General features: G+C 34.3%; 1 protein-coding gene and 1 long non-coding RNA gene across 2 annotated transcripts; one reads left to right on the plus strand and one right to left on the minus strand.

Annotated features, from left to right (window-relative positions):
- Nucleotides 1-2,109: 2,109 nt before the first annotated feature.
- Nucleotides 2,110-8,691, plus strand: LOC145111460 (uncharacterized). Its single transcript, XM_079047733.1, has 11 exons — nucleotides 2,110-3,553; nucleotides 3,951-4,026; nucleotides 4,366-4,387; nucleotides 4,686-4,700; nucleotides 4,970-5,040; nucleotides 5,150-5,185; nucleotides 5,259-5,263; nucleotides 5,307-6,193; nucleotides 6,295-6,481; nucleotides 6,529-8,256; nucleotides 8,603-8,691. The coding sequence occupies exons 1-11, from the start codon at nucleotides 2,110-2,112 to the stop codon at nucleotides 8,689-8,691; spliced, it is 4,560 nt and encodes a 1,519-aa protein (XP_078903859.1).
- Nucleotides 8,692-9,596: 905 nt separating this feature from the next.
- LOC145117818 (uncharacterized) lies at nucleotides 9,597-10,756 on the minus strand. Its single transcript, XR_013712810.1, has 3 exons — nucleotides 10,711-10,756; nucleotides 10,237-10,601; nucleotides 9,597-10,040 (listed from the first exon to the last, which is right to left on the minus strand). It is a non-coding gene; the product is annotated as an uncharacterized LOC145117818 (long non-coding RNA).
- Nucleotides 10,757-17,822: the final 7,066 nt, after the last annotated feature.

Consider the following 17,822-nt stretch of genomic DNA (forward strand, 5'->3'; position numbering starts at 1 on the left):
ATTCATTTCATATATTAAATTCAAAAAAATAATTCCTTATTCTATCATTCTTTTCAAAACTGAAATTGATTTTAAATATAAGTTTATTAATTTGAAGTTATTCTTAATATGAGTTTCATTCTATGAAACACGTAAACACACAAAAGAAACAACACATGTGACGTGAGTCTTTTTCTTCTTTAAATGTCACCATATCTTTCGTGTACATAATACTTAAACAGAACTTATGATAAACATAGTAGATTTACGGAATTTATAATAACTGATGAAGTAATATAAGAGAATAAATTACTAATAAATAATAATATTGAAACAATAAAAATAGATAATATGATAAAAGTGTGTATGTGTAGAAGACTAGAGAATCTTTATCGGTGGATATAGTTAGATGGCAGGAGCTGTGCGGGAGTTGTACCATCGTCTTATGTAATGTTAGATGAACCCGCCCACGTGAACCCCCGTCCCCACGCAGATCTCCCGTATCCCACTCTGGACCCCACCCCTTCCTTCTCCCCTTCCATTTTTATCATAATTTCATACAATAAAAGTTTTATATTGTCTAACCTATTTTATAAAAATAACGCCATAAAAGAAATGTGTAGGAGGTTGTTACATCAACCCGTACACTAGAGAAACGCAATATAATTTGACACTATTAAATTTAAAAATATGGCTATGTTTCATTATAACATATTTAATATTCTTAGGTCGGAGGGAATAGACAACGATTTGTAGTATTTTTGGGGAGGCAACGGTTGTAGCATATGGAACACTATTTTCTCCTTTAAGGTTACGGGGAGTCGGGCGCTAGTAGAGCCTCGATAGCCCTCATTATACACCACCCCCAAGGGCTCGCTAAGGAGTTGTGCCAAGAGTGTGACAAGAGGGAGAGGAGAAATAAAAAAAAGATGGTGAGTTCTGATTGGCTCTTGCTATTTTTTTATTTTTTTATTTTTTCTTTAAAAAATACCTATTTAAAATCACACACTACCATTCCTTATATTTTTCAATGTAACATGTTGAGCTTACGTAACATTAAAAAAACTTACGTGTCACTAAAAAACATAAGTGACAATATGTTAGGAGTGTTATCATTTTCTCCAATCGTTAAACCTTCTAGAATGGTGGCAACTAACCACAAATATGGTGCACATCATATCATTGTCATCTTATCAACGCAAACAATCGTATTAGGTTGATATATCTACTACTATCCGTAGGGATGAGCATTTGGACCGGGGAACTGACCAGAACCGGTACCAGAACCGGAACCCGATGGAACCAGTCGCGTCGGGACTGAGACTATATTCTTGTGGATTTTTGGAACCAGAACCGACAAAATCCGGAACCGTATGTTGCTATTTCTCGATGACCGGTTCCAACGTTGAAGACACGACAAGAACCGGTAAGAACCGGAAACCGGTAGAACCGACGGTCCGGTTCAATTCTTAATTTCTGCCGACTTCGGTTTCCGGGCCGGGTCCAGTTCGGGCCGGTTCCAGCCGGGTCGGTTCCTTTGCACATCCCTAACTATCCGTCTTTTTATTTAAAATTAAATCAAAAATATAATAAAAATATTAGATATTTTTTGAAATTAGTTTTGCATTCATTAATATATATATATATATATATATATATATATATATATATATATATATATATATATATATATATTAAGGAAATGAAAAAAAAGAACAGTAAACGTAGGCTTTGTTTGTCAATTTCGCCCCTTGACTATGTTCATGTTTGTTTCCTTATATTTTTGTGAAATTGTCTGTGTTGTCCGTTTTGTTGAACTCATTTATTGGGAGTCCTCAATTAATATGGTTGGTGAAGAAAGGTGGGATAAATAATATTTTAATGTTTGACATGTTCGTGTCATTTGTTCCCCAGTTCCACGTGTTTTTTCTTTCTGATATTTTCCTTTTGGATTCGTGATCTTTCTTTCTTTTCCATCTGTCTTTCTTTTTCTCTTCGTCATCTGCAACAGTGTATGGATTTCGCTCTTCGTATCATCAAGGTAAATTTACTCCGTTTTTCTTCCTTTCTATACTTTTTTTTCCTATTTTTCGTTCGTTTGTTGCCGTTGTCTGGTCCTGTTTCCATGTCATGGCGGTTCTGGCCAAGTGGACCCGTCATGACGTTGCGTCGTCGTCGGGTGGTGTTGATATTGGTGGTCGACGAAAGTATCGGCGTCTAGATCGACTATCTGTACTTCCCCAGTACCACGACTGTGGTGATTGCAGTTGGGTATGTGAATTTTGTGGTGCATTATTCTGGTATGTCGAGAGGGCTGTTAATGTGTCTACCGCTGCTCACGCACGGTACACCAATTGTTGTAGAGCTGGCACCGTTGTCTTTCCGTATCCTTCTCCGTTTCCAGCTCCGTTTATTGCGTTGTATGAAAGTCGAAATTTTTTAAAAGATATTAGGGCCTATAACAGTATGTTTTCCATGACTTCCTTTGGGGCTAATATTGATGAGGATGTGAATGATAGTCGGGGTCCCTATGTTTTTAAGATATCAGGTCAGATCAGTCACAAGATTGGTTCTCTGTCTCCTGATCATGTCAAAGGTCCAAGGTTTTTGCAGCTTTACCTGTTTGATACAGATCACGAAGTGGAAAATCGATTGTGGGCTTTTGATGATCGTAAACGAAGCAATTTGGAGCCAATTGTTGTCAGGTTTTTGGTTGACTTCTTTGCTGCTAATAATGAATATGTGCGGACTTTCAAGACTGCAAAACAGATGGCTGAAGGAAGTAATTTACAGTCTTATGCGGTTCGATTGTTTAACACTGTTCCTGACCGTAGGTATGATCTGCCCTCAGCAGGTTCGTTGGGATGTATTGTGAGTGGTGATGACACGACAGCTACCACATATGACATTATAGTCCACTCACAATCTGGTCGTCCCCAACGTATCAGTAAGCTACACCCGAGTTATATGCCTTTACAGTACCCCCTTTTGTTTCCATATCGTGAAGAGGGTTGGTCACCCCGTTTGAAACTTGGTAATCAGAGGGGTGCAGCTGCTCAAAATCTTACTGTCAAAATGTATTATGCATATTACATCCATGCCCGTCAACATATCTGGTCTCCAATTGTAAATTCATCCCGTCTCTTCCAACAGTATTTAGTAGATGCATATACATGTATAGAAGAAGGCCGTTTGGAGTACATTGTAAAACATCAAGCAAATCTTCGGTCCGATTACGTTAGTGGTCTCTATGATGCGCTTTCAAAGGGGGATAGAGAGGCTACTGTTGTTGGGAAACGTGTATTCTTGCCTGCATCGTTTATTGGTGGTCCCCGGTTCATGTACAGTCATTATCTAGACGCCCTTTCCATATGTAGGATCTATGGCAACCCACAGTACTTTATCACGTTTACATGCAATGTGAAGTGGCTAGAGATCACCCGCTATATGGATGCACATCATCAGACCGACCCCCATAGTAGAGCTGATGTCATTGCTAGGGTCTTCAATATCAAAGTTCATGACTTTATCCGGTTTCTTAAGGAAGACAAAACGTTTGGCGTCGTCGAAGCATGTATGCTCTCCATTTGGTTTCCCTTTTACCTTCAATATGTATTATGTGTATTTCGTGAGATTTAAGATATATGTGTGTATCGTGAGATTTAAGATATATGTGTGTATGTTATGTGTATGTTAATTTGGTGTTTTACAACTGAATTGCAGTTCTTTTCCTTTTAATTATATATATATATATATATATATATATATATATATATATATATATATATATATATATATATATATATCATATTTTGTGACTTTCTTCCTGATTTTCATATATATATATATATATATATATATATGTTGGCATACAATTACACGTTTCTATTGTTTCCACTGGTCTGATCAGTTGTGTATTATACTTTCATTTGTTTAAAGGATATTTATTTCCACTTTAATATAATATACAGTTTCTTATTCACTAGCTTATTTATACATATGTATTTCTGATATTGTGTCTGTTTTTACGAAATTAACCCTGAATTGGTATGTTAACTCTGCTAGCCCTCTATGCAATTGTTTGTTATTGTAATTAATTTTTTTACTTCCTAAAAATTGTATCCGTTTGTGGTAAAGACTATGTGTCTTTCCAAAATTACCCTTCTATCAATAAAGTTGATGCTGCTGCCCCTCTATGGTAGAAAGTATTGTATTTTCATTTGTTTTACGAAAATTTGATTCCCTTTTTATATAATATACCATTTATTGTGGAGTAGGTTACTGATATATATGTACTTTTAATATTTTCTCTGTTTTTCCGAAATTACCTCTGAATTGATATCACTTCTGCATTTTATTGTTTGTTATTGTTACTTATTTTTTTAGCTTCCTATTGTATCCGTTTGTGGTACAGACTTTTTGTGTTTCCAAAATTACCCTTCTATTGATATCTTGCTGCTGCAGCCCCTAAGGTTTCTTTTCCAAAATAAAAAAATATCCCTTTCGTCGTATTAGGTATGTTAGAAAGATGTCACTCCAGACAATAGGTTGGAGAATCAAGTTCAATTGTAAACGAATTGTGTAAATTTATAAATAGGATTTGTTGAATGTGTATATACAAAAATAATAACGTTTTAAAAATTATAAATATATTAATAAAACAAAATGTAAAATTATTGTTAGTTGTTGTTATTTTTCTTTTTTAGCTTCCTATTGTTTATGTTTGTAGTACAGATTATGTGTCTTTCTAAAATTAGCCATTTATCGATAACTTGCTGCTGCTGCCCCTGTATGGTAGAAAGTATTGTATTTTCATTTGTTTAACGAAAATTTGATTCCCTTTTTATATAGTATACTGTTTATTCTGGAGTAGGTTACTGATAGATATGCACTTCTAATATTTTCTCTGTTTTTCCGAAATTACCCCTCAATTGATATCACCTCTGCATTTTAATGTAACGACATATTCGTTATCTTAAATTTTTTATAGTTTGATTCCATGTGTTATACGGAATATGGTGTGATTGTTCATTGTAGCTGTTCCATTTTACGTTACCTTTTGTAATTCCTGTTTTACGGTTTTTTTTCCATATTTGGTTCATAACTGTTTAAGAGTTACGTTTGTACGTATATTTTATGTGTTCATTTTTAGTATTTTTTTTTCTCACAGTTTAATATTGTTGGCTGTTTGTACAAATTTGCTGCTGTCAGTCTGTTATGATTTAAATATTTCATGCTTTACAAAAAATATCTGTTTATACCTATATCGTCTTTTATAGCAAATGTATTAACAAGTGTTAATTGATTTAATTTCTACATTATCACAGATCTCTATACTATTGAATTCCAGAAAAGAGGACTTCCTCATTGTCATACCTTGGTGTGGGTGTCAGCGTCAGATCGGATAAAAATAGGAAGTGATGTTGACAGGTATATCACAGCTGAACTGCCAGATCCAGTTAATGAGGCAGAATTATACGAGACGATAACAAGCTGTATGATCCATGGTCCATGTGGACCACTTAACCAAAAGGCTCCATGTATGAAAGATGGTAAATGCAGTAAACACTTCCCTAAGCCATTTCTTCCTGCTACATTTTTTGACACAGATGGATATGTACGGTACAAACGTAGCTCAACTGCGCACTACACTAACCAATATGGACAGGTTGTTGACAATGGATATATTGTGCCCTACAACAAAAGGCTTTCTTCACGATTCCGTGCACATATTAATGTTGAGTACTGTGGCTGGAGCATGATGATTAAGTACCTATTTAAGTATATTTCTAAAGGTCCAGACTGTGTTAGATATTGTATCCAAAAGGCAGAATCTTCCCATGGATCATCCAGTTCAATGCCTACTGATAGCTCTCACAGATCTGCAAATGAAGATAGTCGTCCTATAAATGAAGTCCAAAATTTTTTGGATGGGCGATATATATGTCCACATGAGGCAGCATGGCGGATTTTGGACTTCAATATACATCATCGACATCCACCTGTTCAGATTCTAACCGTTCATGAAGAAAACATGCAACAATTGATCTTCAAAGGGGACAGCTCCATACCCGAGGTTTTATCTAATCCATTTGCCAGCATAACAACGCTACTTGGATGGTTCGAAAGCAACTCAAGGGACCCTAAAGGTCATGAATTGACATATCTTGATTATCCAAAAAGTTACAAATGGGATAAAACAAGTAAAGTTGGGGTCGGCGGGTTTATGAATCATCAAAAGCGGTAGGCCGGCTTGTATTTGTACATCCGACATGTGGGGAATTATTTTACTTACGGATGCTATTATGTCACCAGAAAGGATGTACATCGTTTGATGACTTGCGTACCGTTTCTGGTACTGTTTACCCAACTTTCAGAGCTGCCTGTAATGCACTTCGATTGATAGGTGATGATATCGAGTGGTTGACATGTTTCACAGAGGCTTCAGTCTGGGCAACTGCATCACAACTACAATCGCTTTTCTGTCATCTACTGTTATTCTGTGAGGTTAGCAATCCACTTTCGCTGTGGAATACAGTGTGTGATCAGATGAAAGACGACTATTTACATGCCTCACAACTGAAATACCAGATAAGATAGTTGCTTCTGTTGCAGAGATAGTTGAACAACAACTGCTTCATGATTTAGAAGATACACTTCGTTCGGCGGTCCCATCAAAATCGATGGCAGACTTTGGCCTTCCAGTTCCGTCAATGGATATGATTGGTGTCCTACGAAATCGACTGCTCTTGGAAGAAATGAGCTACGACAAGGAAGCACTACTGAAACATCACAATGATCTCCTACCAAACCTAAACGGTGACCAGCGATCAGTCTACAACAAAGTTGTTACTTCCATACAAGACAAAAAACAAACACTAATATTTGTCTATGGACACGGTGGTACTGGTAAAACATTTTTGTGGACAACTATTCTTTCACATTTGAGGTCGAGTGGCAAGATTGCTTTGGCTGTTGCTGCTTCTGGAATCGCATCGCTTTTGTTACCGTCTGGCACGACTGCGCACTCAAGGTTCAAAATACCTATCGATTTAAACGACAAAAAGTCATGTGATATAAAAAAACGCACCTTCCTTGGAGATCTTCTGCAGCATACAACACTCATTATCTGGGATGAGGCACCGATGAGTGACAGAAGGTGCTTTGAATTTTTGGACCGTTCATTTAGAGATGTCCTGGATTGCGATGAAAAACCATTCGGAGGCATATCTATACTCCTTGGTGGTGATTTCCGCCAAACTCTTCCTGTTCTACCAAAGAGTACACGTTCCGAAATCATAGCATTAACTCTACCAAGTTCGTATTTATGGACATACTTTAGTATTCACTTCTTACATACGAACATGAGACTAGAGTTCCGTGATGCAGTACCTCACGATACAATGTCCTCATCGGATTTTGCCACATGGCTGTTGGCTATTGGTAATGGACTTATAGGTGTACCTGACAAAGATGACCCACGGGACACAAATTGGATACAAATTCCACCTTCACTTCTAATTTCACCTTCCTCCAATTCTTTGCAAACCTTAATAGATTTTGTGTATGGGGATGGTACACTTAATCAGCCGACTGCAGGAGACCTTTCAGCAAGAGCAATAGTTTGTCCCACAAACGATTCAGCAGATGAGATAAACACTCATGTTTTAGAAATGGTCTCAACAGCTGTGAAGGTATACAATAGCACAGACTCCATGCAGCCAAATGGAAAACATACATCGGATTTGGAGGGGCTCTATCCAATTGAATACCTAAACCAACTAAGCTTTCCAGGAATACCACCACACGACCTTTTACTTAAGGTCAACTGTCCGATAATGTTGTTAAGAAACATAAATAAAAAAGAAGGCTTATGTAATGGTACCCGTATGATTGTGTCACAATTGTTACCAACTGTTATCGAAGCCACAATCATAACCGCTACATCCATCGGAAAACGTGTATATATACCACGCATAAAGTTCATACATAAGTCATCAGATCTGCCATTCATCTTTTCGCGAAAACAGTTTCCAGTTAAAGTTTGTTACGCAATGACTATCAACAAGAGTCAAGGGCAATCACTACGTAAAATTGGTATCTATTTGTCACAGCCTGTCTTCGCACACGGACAACTTTACGTTGCCCTTTCCCGAGCAACATCACCGGATTCCATAAAGATACTAATAAACAACACTGACACAATGAAAACCAACATAACAAAAAATGTTGTCTTCAAAGATCTACTGCAGAAAGTTACTTCAATCGAGGTCTACAGTATGACTACCTGTCCTACCTTTCATGAACCTTACTACTTTTTACTTTTTTCATACATTCTTTGCTATTCCAAAACTCTTTACATGTTTATTCACTTTTTTATATTCACCTGGATATACTATTGACCTCCATATCTTTTCTTATATTAGAGAGACCACACAAATGATGACGAGTATCTCAGAACTCAAAGCTGAAGGTATCGGAGGGCCCTTACAGGTTAGAATTCTACGCAAATGGAAGCACGATGTCCGCCAATATGAAACCTGGTACCTGGCTGTTGACAGATTTGTAAGTTCCTACCAAAACATATGACAACAAAATGGGTTGAAAATTGAAAATTTTTCAGCAAATGAAATATGTACCAACCAACATGCCATGCCTGTTTATAAGAATACAACAAAAACAGTTTCCGAACATGAAGTTTCATGCAATTAAATTTCATATCAACCAAATCATTACCAATTGCCTTTTAATATTGATGAAAAGAACTGCTTTCTTTGTTAAAAAAACATATACGATTACCAGATAATATGACTACCTAACCCCAAAAACACACCTAATAACACTGATTATAACACTATAATAATCCGTTCGTACAGGGTGATGCAATTCAAATTCTTGGACAGCGAACAAATCAGAGCTACATTGAATCCATTTTTAATGTTTCAGAGTGTTATGTCATATCTGATTACAGCTGCCCAGCGTTAGACAAGTATCAAAAGGTTCTTGAAAATGACATCTACATAGATGTCGGTCTGAAGTCTATCATACAACCAATTCCAGACACAACAACAATTCCAAAAAACTTGTTTCGCTTTGTTTCAAAGTCGCATCTGATAGAACTCGGAGAAACACCACCATATTATCCAGGTATTCTTCACAATAAACAACTTCATAGTACCAGTACTTCTTACATACTTATATTTCCTTCTAAACAGACTTCATTGGTGTTCTATCAAAGATAAGAGATTGCACGAAAACAAATAAGGAACCGTTTGTCTTACTTATTCTCACAGATGAAAGGTATATATAATAACCATCAAACTACAGTTATAAGTTCTAACATCACTGTTTAACACCAAAAACAACCAAAATTTCAATAGTGGTAGTGACCTCGCAATCAATCTATGGAGAGAATGCATAACAAATCCATAGAAATTCAACCGTGCCGCCCTGGATCATGCGGCTACGCTAACCGTTGTTGCAGTAACAAACCTAAAACCATCGAAATCTAATGATATCCTCTTCTACATACTAGCATATATATATATATATATATATATATATATATATATATATATATATATATATATATATGTAATATGACTATGACACTGTATCCTCTGATGCCCTTAATCACCAACTAACTTCCATACAGGAGCATTACGACATGGGTCATCACATGCTACACATATCTATGTGAATCCAGATATACCGGAGACAACAACACTGATTAATTTGTAAGTGACATACATTACAGAACAATATTATCCTTCATATCATCGATATCATATACCAACACGTATACGACCTCAGATTCACAGGACCCTCAAGGCCAGTGTCGGCACCATCTGGAACCCCCTCAACCTTACATGACATGAAACTGAAAACCCGATCTGATCTGCTGGTAAGATGATAGCACTAATACAACTTTTTACAAATACACACCATTTTGTACTCCCACAACCAGGTCACCTTTGCCTATAGGATAAAACATTCATGGTACAAGCTTCAATCAAGGACTTTCACTTCCAAAACACCTGGTACCAAGCAACATGTCCGATCTGCAAAGATCCGATTTTCAGAAGAGGTTATGACTGGTATTGTAGTGCACATGGGCTGACTGAAAAACCAAACTACACGTAAGTATATACTCAATCAAACAAAAAACAATTCTTCACCAACTACACGATTTACAACCGTTCTATATCCATAGGTACAAATTGACAGTAACCATTACCGACACTACAGACACCATACCTGCAGTTGTATCCGAAACATCATGTCGAAAGCTGTTAAAGTCATCACTTGACAAATACATATCCGACAACCCCCACACAAACAGAAACAGACTGCCTGCAATCATCACTGATCAAAAAGAACAAACAAAAACAATGTTTATCCAAATGTTGAGGGCATCAGCACCTGACAACATCCGCTTCATAATAATTGACATCCATGACCCAACAACAACACCAGAGCCACCTGTTCCGACAACACCAACCCTATCACGGATGACAAGAATGCGAAAAGATAACACATCAACCGAAGAAGACATAACTCCTCAATCCATCGCACGTGCTCTCACCTTCAGTCCACCAGGTAATAACCCAATCTACCAATATCTAAGATAAAAAAATATTATCCACAACGAATGCTAACACTTTTCCAATTCACCTATGGCAGACCCACCACCAGCAAAAAATCAAAAACAGAGCAGCAAATAGTAAATACCACAAAGCTGCACTTTCAACCCCATGTTTTGTTTCGAATGATATCTTTATCGTTTTGTAACAAATGTGATAAACAAGTATCCTATGTATAAACACTCCATCGCAACATCCTGCTATCCGAAACTATAATTAGTCACACTGTTTGCATGCTTGTCCTAGAAGAAAAAATTTATTTCCTTCCTCTATTAATTAATAACTCACGTATATACAACAACACAATTATTCCCGACCTAAAAACAACTTTGGACAAAAAGACAAATATACCCTGTAAGAAAAACAAATTGTTACAAAATATTATTCTATTTAAACCTGAACAAAGAAATGAGAGAAGTGAATAAACAATTGAAACAGATAATCATACACAGATATATGCTCTCTAACATACCAATCAACGCAAATGTAAGTACCAAAAGAAATGTACTCAATTAATGGTAAGTTATTAAAATTGACCCCATGCAGTCAAAGATCTAGGCAGATATTGCTAATTGAATACCACACACAAAACCAACAATCACATCTATCAATTAAAGGAAAAAAAAGGTCACAGCAGCCACCCTATATCCATTACTTCCCAGAATAGTAATCAATTGTCCCTAATTAATACCATCCAACAACCACAATACTCCATTATAAAATCCCACAGTAAACTCATCGGCTTCACCAACAAACACAACACAGAAAATATGGAAGCCATTATGCAGAAACTACAGAACCAGCTGGAAACAATGAAAGAGTCGTTAGCCTTGGTCCATAACACATTCACCAGCATCAACCAGTCAAGACAGAAAATGATACAAGAAGCTCCCGACGAAATGTCGTACAGACATGTTGTGATCACGGAATCGCTCATCAATGACCTCGACAAGGACACTGTGCTGATGCTGGACATTTTCCAAAGCATGCAGGACAACATGAGTGCGGCAACAGACATCTGCAACAAAATCATTGAAGACCACCGCACACCATGAACAAGAAACACTTCTTACACTTTTTGTAATCGAATGTCATTCAGACTCTTTTGTAATCGACAACCTTTATCACTTAATATTCACCCTATAAGCATATTAATCGTCTTCTACACTTATTAATGTTTGTAATGACGTTCTGATACCCTCTGCCCCCGCGGAGCGGGGGTTAGGAATCTAGTTAAAATTAAAAAAAATACATTGATTAAATTTTGAAAAAAATAACTGAAAAAAAACTAATATAAAAATCTCAAACATTAAAAAAAAATTGATCCCAATATTTATATCTCGTTCAAAATTGATTCTTTCATCATAACAAATATCTTCAAATTTACGCCCTAAATGAAACTTCCACATTGGCATTCCTTTATGACAATTTTTTGTTTCACACGACTCATTATCACAACTTTGTTTTCTTTGTAGTTTGATATATCAATCAAAATTTTCTTCAAAATAATCGATAATCCTAGAACCTAAATTTTTTGAACTCGAACCAGAAGCCGCTTTCTTTGCTTTATTTATTCCTATCGTCGACGTAGAGGATAGGTTGTTCACTATTTGGATAAAACCGGATTGTCCAATTAAACAATTTGGATTAGACTATCTGGTTCGACTATTCGGATTTTTGGATTAGTTTAAAAAAAACGAATAATTATTTTGGATTATAAAATAGAAATCGAATAGTCCAAAAAAACAAAATAATAATTTATTATTTTTTTTAAATATATATCTATAACTATTTATTAAATTTAATTTTTTAAATAGATTTAAAAGTTTCACCGTAAAAACCTTAATATGCATTTTATCTCAAAAGTTTTTATATAAAATATTAAACTATAATATATTTTTTAGTAGTTCTTTTACAAGATTGGATAATGTTCTAGTTGTATTTTGTTTTAAAATGTTCCGTTTTTTAAAACTGAAGTATAAAAACCGATTTAACCGAATTGTAATTTGGGTAAATCGTATCGGATTTGAATTTTGTTTAGACTATTCGGATCAATGTTTTGAAAACGAAAATCAATTTGGAGAGACTAGATTGGATCAGATCGAACTGATCCATCTAAACAAACAACCCTAATATAGGTTGTTCATCTTCAACATCCACCGGCTCATCATTGATGTCGATGTGTGTTTAGCCCTCGGATTGTTGTGAACGTGTACTTCCACCGATATTTCTTGAACGCGTCAAACCGGAATAAGGTGTTTCTTGCATACGTTTCCATTTTTAGACATCGTTCAACTTTAGGCAAGGTTCGATATATGGAAAAATTTTGCATGTTGGTGTTGTTTTTTCATATTGTTCAATGGCCGCGCCAAAAACTTCAACATCGTTTGACCCGATTTTATGCAAGTTGGTGAGATTGTTGAAAATTCCGTACATTTCAATCTCGAATCATGCCACTTCGAACAAATTTGGTCGGATTTCGGCTTTCATGTCCCATTAAATCAAATAAAATGGTTCAAACTTTTTTTTCCCAAAAACAAGTTGATGCTTGAACTAAATTCACTTCTTCCCCTTTTTCATGCCACATTTTCCTTTGGGTGGTTTTAGCGATTTTTTTCCTTTCTTCCTTTTTTTGGTCGGGGTTGTTCGACTTGTATTTCAACTACAAAATCCGGTGAATCCGATGATGAAAAATATGGTGGTGAAGGTTGTGTTTTTTGAAGGTTGTCGTTGTGAATGTTGTGTTTGGAAAAGTTGTTGGTATACGAAAGCGGATTAGAAGTGTTGTGGATAGGGTTGTTGATAGGTTGGGAAATCTTGGTATGATTGTTGAAAAAGTTTTGTTTTTGGGATTGGGGAACCACTTTGGAGCAAGTTCATAAAAACCACCTTGAGGTGATTACATATTCGGGTATTAACGTGGAGTATTTTGATTTTGATCCATGGTTTTTGGATTTTGACAAGATAAATAAGAAGAATAATGAATTATTAACATTGAAATATTTTTTTATCTTTTAAATTTAAACAAATAATTTAAATAAATAAACAAAAGAAACTAATGAGATTTAATTTGAGAATTTTAAAATTAGAAGGTAAGTCCATTACTGAAATTAAGATCCATTGTTACTACAAATATTGCAATTATTATATTCAAATATTATATGAAATTCAATAAAATATGAAAACCCATAAAATGACATGTGGAAAAAAAATTAACTCAAAATAACCACAATACATTTGTCAAAATAATAAGAGTGTGACATGTGACAAAAAATCTTCATTTATTACTATAATAGAACGTTATACTAATTTAGTTTTGACTTAAACAAGTTTAGTTATGACCTTGCACATGTATTCCAACAAAAAATACCTATTATTCTATCATCTGTCAACCCACTTATCACATCACTATCATACTCTTCTCACTTTTACCCATAGAAAGTCATATTTTCATCCCTTCCAACCAACTCAAATTTTTAATTGTAAAATAAATACAAACTAACTAAAATCTACAAAATTAATTCATAATACTAAAAAAATACAAAACTATTTTGGTGCATGACATACAACAACCTATAACTTTGAAGGAGTGACATATAGAGTTTAGAAAGAGGGGTAATATATATATATATATATATATATATATATATATATATATATATATATATATATTGACGAGTTTAGTAACTCGCCACATGCCAGAGTTGCGGTTCCCCCACCTTCTCGGATCTGTCACCTTGGCAGTACCACCAATCTTTTTCCTCGTTCCCCTTTCGACTCCGTACGTCCTTATAAATCCAAGATTTTACGGGTTACATTTTATGAGTGTGGGGATATAGGTGGGGTAGGTGTGTGGTGAATGGGTTGTTGTTGAGGTGAGGTAGTGTGTGGTAAGAGGTTGAATATATGGGTTGTACGAAGAGATAATGATAATATGTTTTTATTTGATGAATTATAACTAAAATATAAGGGAGATGGGTGGATATTTTTGTCATAATAATAAAACATAAGAATGACCAATTACTTCTTACATGGAATCAAAACGATTCTAAAGAATCTATTTTTTTTTTATCAACCAAACACAATTTTTACCGAATTTACATTATGATTCCTCAAAATTCCCTTGAAATCCATAAATCAAACACCTCATAAATTGTTTGGTGTGCTTTTTCTAAGGCTTTTCTATCCAACCAATTGAAGTGGCCCAACCTATTAATTAATTGCTTAATTAGTTAAAAGGATTTTAACTAAATATTTTGATTTATTTATTTATAATAAAAAAACTCCTTATTCATTTTGCTTTTGAAAAATAAATACTAATAAACAACTATTATTTGCTTAATTATTCATAATAAACTTATGTGCAGTATATATATTATTTATTAATTCCATTATTATGTGACCTTATATTTTCAAATATAATTAGTAATACAACATATTGCTTGTTTGCGACATATTATTTCCGTTAATATGTAGTCGTAATATAATTGTCTAACCAATTCACTAGCAAATTGGAAGGACTCCAAAAAAAGGACAAATGTAATAGAATAGAAAGCACGGTAGGGATGTAGTTAATCATAAAAACTTCCAGGGATGTTTTCTAGTATTACTTGCATCAAGTGTACAAATGTTTTCTAGTATTACTTGTATCAAGTGTAAAAATGTTTTCTAGTATTACTTGCATCAAGTGTAAAAATTAGGGCACAGTTCAAGAGGTGTTTGACCGAGGAAGTAAATGATGGGTTTCGTAGGTTATAAATACATATACAATGTGGAAAAACACTTAACAATTAAGATGCCACATTCAACTTATAAGGATCTATGTCATAACACTTTGAAGACAATATACTATGAACAACAAAACTAACATGAACCCTAATATATTCGAAATCATGAAACTAGGGTTACATATATTTGATTTGTTGTAGTAAACAAATCACTTCAATCCCTTGTAGTTGTTGGTCTTGGAAAACATAGCACCAAAAGGATGACGTCTCTAATGGCTAACATCCAAACCTTAGAACTAGAAGACAAGAAAGGAGAGATGAGGATCAAGAGAATTTTATGTATAACCCTCTAGGAAATGAGAACCACAAAATTTGATGCTCAATGGAAGGTATTTATAGCTAGAGGATCTCCAGGATAAACTCTGATTTGAAAAATAAAATATTTAAATTTTATCTATTCAATATTTTATCCTTATCAGCTCCAGGAGGCTTCCAAAAACCCTAAAAAAAACCCTATAAAAACCATTTACCCTTTGGAACCATTAAGAATTGCCTTTGCTAGCTAAACTATGAACAATTACAATTCAACCCTTGCACCTTTAATCAATTCTAATTAACCCATAAATTAATTCTAATTAATTCTGATTAATAACTAATTAATTCTTACTTATTTCATATTAATTTATTAATCATATAAATTAACAAATCAAATTTTTAATTATTGATCTCATATTAATTTAATAATCACATAATAAATTAACAAACCAATTATCTATTTCCAGTTAATATATTAATCATATAATATATTAACAAATCATTTATTATAATTTATTAATCATATAATAAACTAATAAATTTATCATCTTTCTACAAATGTCATTCTCACCAAGTTCTAGTTATGAGGACAACCCAAAAAGGACTTTGCTTCTAATTACAAGAATATATCAATTTAGTTATGAGCTTAGACACCTTAATCCAATAGTAAAGTGGAGACAAAGTATGTTGTTTCAAGGGAAAAGTAAGTAAACAAAGGAAATAGATAGGTAAAGGAAATGGCAAAGCAGTAGAAGGTGTAATTGTAAGGTAAGGGTGGTAAGTTGTAGTATTTTGTTAATTATTATAGATTCTTAATTTGAACATCGGTGTTACTGCTTTATCATGTATTTTGGTTTTATTTGAGATGAAAATTGTATCATGGATTAAACTAGCACTTTCAGATAATGGATAAAACTAACATCATTGCGTCATGGATTAAACTAAACCTTTCAGTTTAGGCAAAAAAAACTCCATCCAAAGGGTTTATGGACATCGATTGCAATACCGTCCACCAAAGACCAAAATGAGAAATCCAAGTTTATTTAAAAGTCATACGAACTTATTACAAAACTCAATTAATGCTTCTACTTCACTTTTAGTGAGTGCAATTCTCTATTTCCAACAATGGAATCATACATTCCCATTCTATAGTTCATAATCTACTTAACTCCAGTTATGCTCCTTAAAATCACATTGGATTCATAAAGTCCCATTGTTTATAGGCCAAAAACATGTTTCAATAAAGTTTATATAAGTTCTTTAAGATTAATTCACTCTATAATGATTACCAAAACTCAATTTCACAACCATACTTGGAAAATAAGTTCTCCAGTTCCAAGTAACAAACTCTAGTTCATCATAGATCACGATTTTGAATTCCAAAATGGGATACAAGTAATAATATACCATCTAATCTATGAAATTTGATCTATATAATGTCTAGAACACATGGTACTGTTGAAATATGGTGTCCATAGTCATAACAGTTGGTAATATTACTATTAATAGTATGATTCTTTTCGGTTAACACAACGACATAAATAAGCAACTAATGACATGAGAAAATTATAGGGACATGGTTTGTTAATTAGTTAAGTCTTTAATTATTTAAATGAAATCTGGTGATCTAGAAGGTTCTAGATAAAGGAACTAGAAAGTCAAATAATTAGCAAAGATAAGGATAATTATTATGTGACTAGATATTTATCCTTAGGGTTTAAATCCTTCCATATAAATAGAGGGGTCCTAGGATGTATATGATGATGAATTCTCTCTAGAAAAACCCTAGAATTCGGCAGTACCAACCCAATCTCGAAACCCTAAACTTGAGTTGATTATGCAACACATAGCTGTCGATTCCATCTTCTGGTTTGTAGCGTTCAAGGTATTCGTCCATTGGGTAAAGTAAGATGTTGTCGGTCTATTCATTGGGTGCGACTACGAAATATGAGCTATCTGTATCGTCCCATTTTCACAACAAAAATTTTTCATTTTTATTAAGGTGAAAACTTTCCAATTTATAAATTATTAAGAAAACCGTTTATTCCAAATTACCTTTGTTCAAAATCAGAGTTTTATAGAAAATGCGGAATCCTTAATTTTGTTGATGCGTGTGTACAGTCTCTCATTTGCCTTCCCATAGACACCAATGATACCT

The sequence above is a fragment of the Lactuca virosa genome, chromosome 5 (genome assembly GCF_052849685.1).
Source record: "Lactuca virosa cultivar CGN04683 chromosome 5, Lactuca_virosa_CGN04683_v6, whole genome shotgun sequence".
NCBI classification, from domain to species: Eukaryota; Viridiplantae; Streptophyta; class Magnoliopsida; order Asterales; family Asteraceae; genus Lactuca; species Lactuca virosa.

Coding starts and splice junctions, on each gene's coding strand:
- LOC145111460 (XM_079047733.1), top strand. CDS start 2,110: ATGGCGGTTCTGGCCAAGTGGACCCGTCATGACGTTGCGTCGTCGTCG. Junction 4,027..4,365: donor ACGAAATTAACCCTGAATTG/GTATGTTAACTC, acceptor TTATTTTTTTAG/CTTCCTATTGTATCCGTTTG. Junction 8,257..8,602: donor TACTTCAATCGAGGTCTACA/GTATGACTACCT, acceptor AAAATTTTTCAG/CAAATGAAATATGTACCAAC.